This window comes from Syngnathus floridae, chromosome 2 (genome assembly GCF_059516105.1).
Source record: "Syngnathus floridae isolate MCC-2025c chromosome 2, RoL_Sflo_1.0, whole genome shotgun sequence".
NCBI lineage: Eukaryota > Metazoa > Chordata > Actinopteri > Syngnathiformes > Syngnathidae > Syngnathus > Syngnathus floridae.
In genome coordinates, this window is record NC_142414.1 from 13,414,524 (window position 1) to 13,427,743 (window position 13,220).

Genomic DNA, 13,220 nt, shown 5'->3' on the forward strand with positions numbered 1-13,220 from the left:
CCGTGCCTGCATGCGTGGGTTTCCTCCAGGTACTCCCACCTCCCAAAAACATGCATGGTAGATAAATTGTGAAATCCAAATTGTCCTTGAATGTGATCGTGAGTGTGAATGGTTGTTTGTATGTGTCGCCCGCCTACTGCCCGTAGTCGACTGGGATAGGCTCGAGCACACTCGCGACCCTCGTGAGATGAAAGCAGTCCGGATAGAGGATGGATAGATGGACGTGCCTCGCCAAGCCATTTAAGAGTTCGTAAATGGATATTCAAAGCGGCAGATTCGTTCGGACACCAAATGGGAACAATATTGATCGCATGGATTGTGAAAGCCAATTGATCAAGCTGTAATGAACCCCCAAAATGTGGCCAATCTGAAAAGCTGAAGGGCGGGGGGCATGAGAAAGGTTTCCCCGTTTTCCCGCTTTGTGTGTCGAATGTGCCGACAGGCGCCCAAGAAGCCAACGTTCTTGGCGCAATGGCGGCCCCCTTTGTTGTTCAGGCTCACTGAGTAAATGCTTCTTTTCTCCCGTTCTTTCGCACAATGCAACGACTCCGAGAGGACATTGGTTCTTAAAATAACCCCACGATCGCCTCCTACGACGTCTCCTTGGAATTGGGAAGCACTTAGTGTCGATGCGTGAGCCCCGAAAGGCTTCGTGCAATGCGATGGAAGTAGTAAGTGACCGTTGTTTGTAATCCGCCAATAAATAAAAGACAACAAAGTGTTTGGCGTTTCGTGGCTCGATTGACATTAGCTGACGATTGCACAGGCGCCGCGCTAAATTCTAAGATGAGCAAATGTCATTTGGATGCGATTGAAGTCGGGCGGTGCGTGAGGTGGTCGTCGCGGTTGGAGGGAAATGCTTGCTTGCACAGATCGAAAGCCAACTTGCTGCCCGAATGTCGACATTCGACTGTTTATTGGTTGTAAAAAGTCACGAAATTCCCCTGCGACGCTCCAGTTCCGAAGCTAATGAATGCCTCGCAAATGCAGCTAATCCGACATCACGCACAACAAGTCTGCCATCAAAAGGGTGCTGCCCGTTTGTATGCACCCTTTTTGTGCTTTCGCTTGTTTTCGCTACTCGAATCTTAATGTCCTAAAGAGCGCGATTGCGGCCACAAGCTAAGCTAACGTTAGCTTTGCTCAGCTGCGGGAGTTTGGTCTTAAACTCGCCATTCATGTCCAAAAGTCAAGCTTTGGCAGTTGCTCAACACGTTCAACTGTAAAAACGAGTTCCAAGCGTAAAGCACACTTGCTGCTGTGTGCGCTAACAAGATTATTTCGTGGGAATGCATCGACTTCCCTTAGCTGTATTTACACACTTGGCATACGTCAAGATAATGCAAAGGTAAACATGTACTACAGCGCGGCGTACGAGAGAGGAACCGATGGCAAAGTGTCTAGATGTTTTGACTTTACACCTCCAACATCATCCCACATAACACAACCATCGGAATCATCTTGTTTTTAAAACACTAAAGGCTCGAGTCAACTGTGCAAATGATGCACAGTCTTCCCACACGTAAACATTTGTGCCATACTGCTATTTGCATGGCATCACTTTGTATTCTGTTGATTATCTGTTTCTGTTTTTGAGTTTTGAGGGGCCAAGGCAATGTTCATAAACTAATTTAATACCAATGACTTGAAAAAGGCCTTTAAAGGTCACCGCCATGGCAGGTCAGGTGCCACCCACAAGCTTGAAGTCTCCTCCTCACTTTGTTTTCAGATGTAAACCTGAACAGCATTCGAGCCGGCTGCGGCCGTTGGCGTCATGGGCCTGGACTTTGATGTGAAGACCTTCTGCCACAACCTGCGTGCCAGCAAGCCGCCTTACGAGTGCCCCGTGGAGAGTTGCCGGAAGGTCTACAAGAGCTACAGCGGCATCGAGTACCACCTGTATCACTATGATCACGACAACCCGCCTCCTGTGCAGGCCACGCTCCACAAGAAGCGCAAGGGGCGTCCGCCTCGTGTGTCCCTCGCCGGCTCGTTGGATTTGGATGATGGAGGCCTTGGACAAGGAGGGGGGCAGGGGCACGGCGGGAGTATGCCTCACAGCCCCGGACGCTCCGAGCCTTCGCATTCCCCCGGCAGGGACGCCATGACGTATGCCCAAGCACAGCGGATGGTGGAGCTGGAGATCCAAGGACGCGTTCACCGCATCAACATTTTCGAGAACATTGACGTCGTGTCAGAGGAAGACAGCGAAGCTGAAGACGACCCGCCGTCAGTCACCAACTCTGGGGGTGTTTGTAATGGGAGTGACGGAGGAAGCGGCGAGGGAGGAGGCGCTGGCAAGGACCGGCCTGACCTTCCGTCCTCCAATGGGGGCAAATCCACGCCCAAGTCCGGGAAGCATAAAAGCAAAGAGAAAAAGAAGGACGGCTCGGCCTACCACCACGGCGCTCAGTCGGGGCCTGCGGTCAAGCTGCCCGAGGCGGTCTTCCGTGAACTGGATCAAGACAGGCCTGACGCTCCTCCCCGCCCGTCCTCTTACTACAGGTCAGACTTGCGCAAAGAAAGTCACCTCGTTTTCATATTTTAAGAATCGATTAATAGATGAATCGGATAGAAAATGTTTCAAAGTTGTAAATGAAAGTGGTTTGTAAGTTTCACCCTTTCTCATAAAACAGCGGTTGTTTAACTAAAGTGTCCAAATCGTAATTATTATTCTCTGATTTCTGGAGTCCTTCATAAAAGCGTTTGTGTTTAATCAAAACAACACATTTAAAAATATCTGGAAAACATTGACCAAATCAGTAAATGAATCGATTTCATGAAGGTTGGTGAGTTAATTCCTCTTGTCTGATATTGCTCAATTGTTTTTTTTTTTTTTTTTCATCAATAAACAATACCAAAAAAAACAAGAATTGGTTAGTAAACAGTTACTTGGAAATGAGGGTTTTGCAATATACTTTAATGCAAAACAACATTGTATCAGATTAATGGATGGAAAAATCGATAGAATAATTGAATCTAAAAAATATTTGAATGCGACGGTTATTCTCCAGATTTTGTAACTTTTTGTTACCTGTCCCCAGCTTTTTACTAAAAGCGCTCCATTTTTGTTTAGAAATGTATTGAAATATTGTTCAAATAGTCAGTTTTAATAAGTTGAAATGTCTTTAATGCACGCTGACTAGAAGACGAGCTTCGGTAATTGTGGATAGCATGGGTTGTTAGCGGAAGAACTTGGAGACTGAAAATGAAATAGAATGAAAGGCTTCCTGTTGAGGTTCGTCGTTACATCTTTAGCAGGCTACTGGTCGGGAGATGCTAAAGGGAAAGTTCAAGTTAAAAATATTGATAAAATAGCCCAGCTTTATATGTGAGCCATCAAGTGAAATGGGACCATGTGTTGCAGTACACAAGTGGCCTAGACGTGACTGATGCCACGCGTGTTTTGCTTCAGGTACATGGAAAAGTCTGTGGAGGAGCTAGACGAGGAGGTTGAGTACGACATCGACGAGGAGGACTACATCTGGCTGGACATCATGAATGACAAGCGGCGGATGGACGGCGTCACGCCCATCCCTCAGGAGGTCTTTGAGTACCTCATGGACCGTCTTGAGAAGGAGTCTTACTTTGAAAGCCATAATAAGGTACTCGAGCAAGTGGAGCACCGCAAGTTATTTTCCACGGGACTCCTCAAAACTCTGTTTCATTTTGTGATTACTTCCCTTTGTGTGTGATAATCAACGTTGTCGATTAATTGTTGCACCGTTTGTAGCCGCGCTCATGTGAGCTCACTGTTTTCTTTACCAGGCAGACCCGAGTACCCTGATCGACGAGGACGCCGTATGCTGCATCTGCAATGACGGCGAGTGTCAGAACAGCAACGTGATCCTCTTCTGCGACATGTGTAACCTGGCCGTCCACCAGGAGTGCTACGGCGTGCCATACATCCCGGAGGGCCAGTGGTTGTGTCGTCGTTGCCTGCAGTCGCCGAGTCGAGCGGTGGACTGCGCCCTGTGCCCCAACAAGGGAGGAGCCTTCAAACAGACGGACGACGCGCGTTGGGCCCATGTGGTGTGCGCTCTTTGGATCCCGGAGGTCAGTTTCCACAGGCCCGTCATGTACTGAGCCTCAGTTCAGCGAATGACCCTTGTTGTTTTTCTTGGGGAACAACATTTTGACTTTAGGCACCACCATTATTATTTTTGGGCGGGACAAGGGAATTCAATCAATTCAGTCAAGTCAAAAAGAAAAACCCAAAACTAAGTGTTTGTTTAGTGTGTGCGCTGACTTTGTACTCTCAATGTTTTGCCGCTCGTCAGGTGTGCTTTGCCAACACGGTCTTCCTTGAGCCCATCGACAGCATCGAGCACATCCCTCCGGCACGCTGGAAACTGACCTGCTACATCTGCAAGCAGCGAGGCTCCGGTGCCTGCATTCAGTGTCACAAAGCCAACTGTTACACCGCCTTCCACGTCACATGCGCGCAGCAAGCGGGCCTCTACATGAAAATGGAGCCCGTCCGAGAGACAGGGGCCAACGGAACCTCCTTCAGCGTCCGCAAGACGGCCTACTGCGATATCCACACGCCTCCAGGATCCGCCCAGCCCTTGGGGGGCGTCGGCGGCACCAGTGGCGCGTCGTCTCAGAGCGAAGGCGAACCGGAGGAGGACGACGAGCCCTCCGTCGGCCACGATGACGACTCCAGGGGCTGGAGCTCGGAGCGGGCTAAGAGGGCAAAGGCCAAGTCGAGAATGAAGATGAAGCGAGCCAGGAAAATATTGGCTGAGAGAAGGGCTGCAGCTCCGGTGGTCTCAGTGCCGTGTATACCCCCTCATAGGTACTGCTCAGCACAAACACACATTAGTTGGCAAGGTTGGAATTTTGGGTCAAATTTCAGCATGAACATAAATAACTTGTACATCAATTTGGAACTTTATTTGACGTTCAATTGGGGTTCAGTACTTTTTGCACTGCTTGATTTTTTAACAACAGGTGTTTTTTCACTGAATTGACTTGACATTTCCTGGTTCAATTAGAATTGGTATTTAAACTGGCGTCTTCCTCATACTGCTCGCATTAGGAGACCAAGACAGCACCTCATGGGAAGGTTGAATTAGATTAATTTAAGATCAAATTAGATTTTTAGAAGATGACGCTACCAAACACCGGTTCGACCTGCTGAGCACAAGCTCCATTCACGTTATTTCTAAATGGCTGAATTTTCAGACATCTCACACCTGCTGTAAAATTTGGCATTCAGCAACAGTAAGTCAGTAAGTCTTCAAATTCAGTTCACCTAAAAAAGTTGAAGTTCATTTTCAGTTCATCCAGAAATTTGACCCAAAAGCACCATTATATGATTCGCCATGACGACCAAAATATAGTAGTTCTGTTAACTCGTGTTTGATTTGATTCAGGCTAAGCAAAATCACCAGCAACTTAACGGTACCCAGGAAGAGCCAGTTCATGCAACGGCTTCACAGCTACTGGACCCTCAAGAGGCAAAGCCGCAACGGCGTACCACTACTGCGGCGGCTTCAAACGCATCTGCAGTCCCAACGACATATTGAGCCCGTCCCGCCGCAGCCTTCAGCGCAACTTCCCGTGGTACGTTGTGAGCTTACCGCCACTTGCTGTCTTCTCGTCTTCACGTTTGATTTTGCCGCTACAGAGGGACTGCGAGGAGAAACAAACGGTATTGAAGGAGCAACTGAAGGCGTGGCAACGACTCAGACACGACTTGGAGAGAGCCAGGTTGCTTGTGGAACTCATTCGCAAGAGGGAAAAACTCAAGAGGGAGACGGTGAGATGTGGTGATGGAGTATAATCATTTATTTACATGAGGACTTCCGCATTCTGTGCTTCAAAAGGTTAATTGTACTATTGCAAGGAAGCACTGGTGGCAGACTGAACAATGAATTGCTCTTCCACTAGTTAGCGAAAGCGACATAACTAACCTGTGCCTCAACCTTTGAGATTTTTTTAAAAATAAAGGTTGGGAAACGTGAGTCACTACAACCGACAATCATGAGTGCGCTCACTTCAATTAACTGTGGAGTCTCCTTTTTTCTTTTCAGATTAAAATGCAGCAGATGGCGCTAGAGATGCAGCTGACTCCCCTCCTGGTGCTGCTGAGGAGTACGTTAGAACAGTTACAAGAAAGAGACACTAACAACTTCTTCACTGAGCCCGTGCCCCTTGCAGAGGTCAGTCAATATGTTTGTGTATACACACACACACACACACACACACACACACACACACACACACACACACACACACACACACACACACACACACACACACACACACACACACACTTTTTTTTTGTATTTCTGTAAATTAAATAAGTACATAAAAGAAGCAGTCATTTGCATTGTGACTTGCAGGTCCCGGACTACCTGGATCATATTGACACTCCCATGGACTTCCAGACGATGTGGAACCTTCTGGAATCCCACCGCTATCTGACTTTTGAGGCATTTGAGGGTGACTTTGGTCTCATTGTCAACAACTGCCTCAAGTACAACGCCAAGGACACGGTGTTCTACCGGGCTGCGTTGCGCCTTCGAGAAATGGGCGGAGTGGTCATTAGAAGCGCCAGGCGGCAAGCGGACAGGATCGGCTTTGACTACGAGACCGGCATGCACCTCCCCCGGGAGGCCAGTCCCGATACGAGACGGGAACTTGAGAGGGAGCGCCAACGAGAGCGGGAAAGGGAACGAGATTGGCTGTTGTCATCTAATGAAGATGGTGAGCTTCTTGATTTTTGGCCACAGAAAGGATGTTGTCTTTAAACACGTTCATTGGAAGTCGCTTTGTCACACATTCAAGACACAAAATTTCAGGAAGAACCTGTTTAGATGAACTCGACCTTCTCTAAACGTTTTTCTGCACTTGTCCAACTGTTCTCTTTCACTACTCTTTGATAAGGAGCTGAGCTGCAAAATATGCTGTTTGAGCCACGAATAGAGCGACAAATGTCCAGGTAGAATCAGAATCGATATTTAACCAGTCGTCTTTATCATGCAGGTAAGATTTTGACAAGTTTAAAGTGTCGTGAGAAGCAGGTTCTCAGCTGGAGAGGCACTGACAACAAAGTCAGATTTACACATTTATGAGTCAAACAGAGTGGTGCTTTTTATTAGGTCTTCTAGTCAAATTTTGTGTCTGAAAACATATTGAATACATGAAGAGGGACAACTTACCTACAACCTTACTCAACCCATTTGCGGAGGGATTGCGCAATCTGAGCCAAAGCTTAGATGTTCGCTGCCATATTTTGCATCATGCCCATTGAATAGGAACCAACCTTAAATCAGGGACACTTGGATTCAAAACAAAAATCAATAGAAAGTACAGACTAGAGCTAAAATGGAAAATATTTAATTTAATCCTTATTTGACTGGACGTCCCCGATCAGCAGGTTGCAACAAAAATATAGAGAGACTGGAAGACTCATAGAAAGGCATAGAAGTGAACTTGATTGGTCAAGACCTGCAAAAAGGTACTGAAACATTGAGCAGTTGGACATGTGCATTCAAAAGCTTAGGGATGGCTAACTGAAGTTAACCTGGGATATTCAGCCAAAAGCTAAATGTTCACTTTTTGTGAGAAGCGTGCAAAACTCTTAGCATGCTCATCCCGCCGTAGAGCTCCTGGTGCCGGAGAACAGGCGGCGGCTGCCTTTGGAGGAGCAACTGCATTACGTGCAGGCTTGTCTGGAGGAGGCCAGCTCGGGGAAGCACAGCATCGGCCAGTCCCGCAGAGCCAAAGCTCTCCGCAAGGAGCTCAGCATCATCAAGAGGAAGCTGGCGCACCAGCGAGAAGGCGGCTCGGGCGGGGCCAGGGATTCTCTCGGAGGAGGGGGCGGAGGAGATAGGGGTTCGCTCCCACATCATCCGTCGTCCACGGGGCACCACGACGAAGGGGAAGAGAGCAGCAGTCAGGAGCTCGGCGGCAAGGGTCAGTATGCTAATTTTACGCTTCAAGTCATTGATGAAAGCAGCTATAACATTTTAAGGGATGGCTGTCCATTTCTTTTTTTATCCAATCTGTATTGTGGTTGTGTGCAAAACATCTGAAAAGTTTCTTTTTTTTGTTATTGTTTTGAACTAACAGATATGAGCGCATCGTCCTCTGCCTTGGCTCCAGAAGTGGGCCGACGGACCTCCGTTCTCTTCTCCAAGAAGAACCCCAAAATGGCCGGACCTCCCAAAAGGCCTGGACGCCCTCCTAAAAACCGGGATCCTGGCTACATTGTAGCAGGGGTCGCCCCCAGTCCCATCGGGCCTCCGCAGTTGCCCATGCTGTCGCCGGGCAGGCAAAGGAAGCGTCCCCGCAGCCCCCGCACCAGCTCCACCTCCGACACTGACAGCGATAATGACGACCTGCTGCCAGGTACTGGAAACACGCTCAAGCATATAATGAATTGTACAGCAGAGATACAAGTAAAATGTCATCACAAACTATTTCTAATATTCCCTCACGTTACAAAAGTCATTGCGTGTTGAGGAACATTCGCTACGTTTGTCTCCTTTCGGAAAACAAGGTGCTCAAAAAGATCACATGCAAATGCAAAGTTAGATCCAACTGAACTGTACCTGACAACCTCTTACTTGATTACAAAAAAGTTCTGGAGTCACTGTTATTTTTGCAGCTTGACTGTTTAATCATTACTTCTCCGGTATGTCACGAGAGAGCGCTTATACCTAGCATGGGAGATTGAAGTTTATTTATACCCATGATTATGACTCATCTGGTTTTCTTGTATGCTTTTCTTTGTCACAGGACATGGTAAACACATTTAAAGTTGCCATTCAATCAAGTTGTTATTAGTACAATCAATCAATCAATCTGTGCGCGTAGGTCTGCCAAGTAACGGATTTGTCGGAGGGAACCAGCCCGTGACGGAGAGCTTCCGCGTGTATAGAAACGACACGCGTCTTCCGCGTTCCAGCTCCGACTCGGAGTCGACCACCAGCAGCAGCAGCAGCGCCGCCTCCGACCGGACTAGGTCAGATGTCCGTTCTTGTGATCACTGTTTTTGATACATCAAGCTCGAGTGACAAAGGCAGGGGGAATCATTTCCATCTTACTGAAGCATTTTCAATGAGCTTCAAGTACTAGTCATATTAAGTATCTGTTAACTAGCTAGCGGTATTTATTCTGGAATTGAGGCACAAACTGAGAGGTTGAAGCGTTTTTGCCATTTTTGAAGGCATCCCAGCTTTGTCTCTTTGGCGATTTAGGTGTCGTGCAGTCACAGGTTTAATTGTCGCATACACATCTCTCGCGTTGACAGCACGACACCGTCGAAGCAGGGCAGAGGAAAGGCGTCGTTCTCGCGCTCGGCCTTCCAGGAGGACAGCAGCGAAGAGACATCTGGCACTGAAAACGAGTCGTACTCTGTTGGAGGCTCGCGGGGAGTGTCGCATCGTGAGTGGGGGAAAAATCGACGCCAAGAAGAGGTCGCTCGGTACTGACCGTGCCCCTTTTTCCCACTTTACTGTCAGTGGTGCGTGGGCGGGCACGGGCGGGATGCTGGATGACGTCGGATGATTACGCATCATTGGAGGCGCTGGACCTGGTGTGGGCCAAGTGCAGAGGCTACCCTTCGTATCCTGCTCTGGTGAGTCCACATGACTTTTAATTGTAGCTGTGGCGGCTTAAAAATGCTGACATCTGTGGGCAGATCATTGACCCCAAAATGCCCCGGGAGGGCGTGTTCCACCGCGGCGTCCCCATCCCCGTCCCACCACTAGACGTTCTCAAACTCGGAGAGCAGATGACCCAGGAAGCACGCGAGCACCTCTTCTTGGTTCTCTTCTTTGACAACAAAAGAACCTGGTTAGTGGTTTGCCCTCTTTAGTATGTAAATGTGTTGCAACATTTCTATTGTATGTTTCTACCGTCAAGGCAGCAGCCACAACTTTACTTACATGGGCCCAATACAGTTTGCCTTGAGTCTCACATTCAGAAATTGTATCTCAAATCTCCCTTTTCCGTTAAAATCAATGGAAATGCCATTAATCCGTTCCAGCCCCACATTGTGCTGTTATTGTTGTGGTCCCCCTGGCCACCAGGGGACAGTATAGCACATGCGTACTGCCACAAACGAAGCAAAGTTTCACTAGTAAGCAACCAAGTAAGCTGCATTATTTTTCATTTATCACAGAAGATGAAAAATATGCCTTTCTGAATTATATATTTTTTTTGTCCACTATTTATGTTAAGATGTCTGTCGGTTAACATGGTGAACATTGTGACACTGATATTATTCAGTAGCCTGTCTATGGAGTTTTGCATTTTGTGTTTGCGTTAAGTAGTAGGCGGTTCCAAATGTTGACATTGAGTCGACGGTTTTCAGCCCTTATCAATTCTCGATTTCGATCATCTCCCGCCTACTCGTTCTTGGAAAATTGATTAGCACACTAATGGCAGCAGCATCAAAAGTTGTCAGCGCTTTGACCCGATATGGGTTCAGCCACTAAACTTGTGCCGAGTGCACCCCGCCACCCCCGTGAGGCGCTTTACATTTTCCTGAGTGTTCACACGCATGTCGCTTGGTGGCCTAGTTTGAACGGAAACTCAGAAAATCATCAAAGAGCCGGTTCACAGAAATGTTTTGAAAGAGGACTGAAGAGGTGGGGGGAACCAGGCCGCTGTTGCTTCTCGTAATGTTGTTGAGGCTGCCTTTTGACTCACCGAGTAACACCCCGTTACAAGAAACACTGCTGACTCTATCATGTCATGTCAGCAAACACCTTGTAAAACAAAATAGGCTCACCAAGTAACACTGCCAAGACCGTTTCATTTGATAAAAACGGTTAGTCCAAATTGGACCAAAATAAATGTTTCAAAACAAATACGTCTCAAAGGAATTGAAGTGAAATACGTTGGAGGGCGTACCATACTGGCTGATGTGAGGCTCTACAAATGAAATTTGACGCATTAGAAACTTGCGAGGAACATTTTCATATTTTCTGGATGTATGGAAATCATTCTGCTGGAATTTGAAAATGAACTGTAATAATTGTCAGACTTCAATGTCATCGGCCGTGTGTTCAGTCATTTCAGTTGATTCTTTGATGGGATTTATTGTTAGGCAAGCAACAAAACAACCAGCATAATAAAAAAGAGTCACACACACACACACACACACACACACACACACACACACACACACACACACACAGAAAATGATTTAAACAGACAAAGCCAGACAAGTAAATTGACCACCAGGGGCTGAGATTGGCTATTTTCCAGTCTCTTAACACCAAAAAATTACCAGCGTGGCAGAGTTTTAACAACATCGCCGTTAAGATTATTCAATAATAACCCTACACGGTTACTAAAAACATTTCCTAAGGTCCAATTTAAAATGTTTGATTTGAAGTTATGACCTCGTGTTTGATCCAGTGTTCATATAATTTTGCGATTAAATTGTTGATGATGAGTTGCTGCGTATTACAGTGAATAATGAAGGGAAAATGTGAATATTTGCTCTGCAAGTCAATTGTGTGCGACCCCCAAAAAGAGTTTTAGAATTGTTTCCAGCCTGGTTAGATCACGTCACATGTCACAATTCTGCATTTTTAGTTGGTTAACACACGACATTTTATTTACAGATTGTAATATGTAGTATATGTCATGTGTTTGGAACTTACTTCCCCCAGCGCTGCCAGCGAAATCCAAGGCTACAAACTTGATTTAGAAGAAGAAAAAAAAAAGGGCACTCACTGGAAAGTCAAGTTCAACTGCATAAAGCGTGGCTGACATTCCTTTTCTTGTTTTCTGTGCGTGCAGGCAGTGGCTGCCGCGCTCCAAGCTGGTGCCGCTGGGCGTGGACCAGGAGCTGGACAAGGAGAAAATGCTGGAAGGCCGCAAGTCCAACATCCGCAAGTCGGTGCAGGTGGCCTACCACCGGGCCATGCAGCACCGCAGCAAAGTGCAAGGAGACCCCAGCAGCGAGACCAGCGACAGCGACTGAAAGCGCACGCACGCATGCACAGGCAGGGTGATGCCGAGGTCACGATTGGTACAATGTGTGCGCGCCTCACTAGAATCCCCCACGTAATCATGAAAACTACAAGCGGGCATTGGTCGCGCTACTTAGAAACAATCCACTGTGATTGTCTTCAAAACACTTTTTTTAAAATCAGAAATGTGAAATGAATTATGTATTTAAATGCGCAAGCCTAAATGTGTATAAAGAGGAGGCTAGAAAAGTGTCCGTGCAGCGTGCATGTCAGACGCGCGGCGGACGCAAAGAGATCGTCCGCATTCAGACGGCAAACAAGCCACAAAATGAATTCCACCTAATTTATTCAATGTGCAGCTCATTACGAGCTCCTGTGGACACTCGGCAGTCTTTTTAAAATTTCATCAGTCCCTCACAATCATGATGTCACTTGTAATCCCAACACTTCCCGTTTTGAAGATTTTGTAATGTCGCATAGGTTGTTAGGTCAACAGCCAAAGTGAGGCAGCAACACGACCTCGCTGTCTCGTCCCAAGATGAGCGAGCGCTTTACAGTTTTTATATAAATACAGCTCTCAAAAGAATACCATTTTAATAAAAAAAAGAAAATCAAAAATCTCACTTGTGTGGTCTGCTGTACTTTTGTGTATCTCGAGTCGCGGGTTTTTGACTTTCACTGTTCTTCCTTGAGGGCTTGCAGAGTATCAACTTCTTTGTGGCAACTTAACACACTTCACTCAACATGTATGCGAGAGACGAACACTCATTGCTTTCACTGTGACTCAATCATGTTCCCATGACATCAAAGTCGCTCAAAAAGCACTTTTTATAGTTTTACGCACAACATGACAGTCAAAGTACGTCTTAGACCTTGTTTGTAGTCTTATGCGGCTTGTCGATTGTATGCAGCAGCTGATGAAATGCACAATCTTGCAAAATGAAATCTGAATTTGGTGTCATTGTGACAGTTACAACAATCATCATTCCAATATCCTCCCACACTACTCGTATTTATATAACGCTGCATAGAGGACCAACACTGGCAAAATTAAAAATAAAGAAAATAATTACAAAAACAATGTAATTGGAAATAAACAAATAAATTGATATTTAATTGCATTTATTTACTTTTGCATTTATTCTCACATTTATTTTGCTTTTAATCCTTTTTTATCATTGTATTTTTATCTTGCGGAATAGTTTTTTGTTTTCATTTCCATATATTTTTGTCAAATTTTCAATTATAAATTTTATGTGTATTTTTTGTCTTTACGTT

General features: G+C 46.3%; 1 protein-coding gene across 3 annotated transcripts; it reads left to right on the top strand.

The window, feature by feature from the left end:
• The first annotated feature begins 197 nt into the window (after positions 1-197).
• Positions 198-12,565, top strand: brpf1 (bromodomain and PHD finger containing, 1). Of its 3 annotated transcripts, none has more exons than XM_088399152.1 (16): positions 198-671; positions 1,730-2,505; positions 3,416-3,605; positions 3,769-4,056; positions 4,281-4,798; positions 5,379-5,568; positions 5,633-5,764; positions 6,039-6,167; positions 6,351-6,714; positions 7,615-7,926; positions 8,083-8,361; positions 8,830-8,977; positions 9,266-9,399; positions 9,477-9,592; positions 9,656-9,810; positions 11,770-12,565. In XM_088399152.1, the coding sequence occupies exons 2-16, from the start codon at positions 1,775-1,777 to the stop codon at positions 11,951-11,953; spliced, it is 3,870 nt and encodes a 1,289-aa protein (XP_088255278.1). In that variant the 5' UTR covers positions 198-671; positions 1,730-1,774; the 3' UTR covers positions 11,954-12,565. The 3 variants fall into 3 exon arrangements, with proteins under 3 accessions (XP_088255278.1, XP_088255284.1, XP_088255292.1); XM_088399158.1 differs by lacking the exon at positions 198-671 and adding an exon at positions 833-1,043; XM_088399166.1 differs by lacking the exon at positions 198-671 and adding an exon at positions 833-1,030.
• The last annotated feature ends 655 nt before the right edge of the window (positions 12,566-13,220 follow it).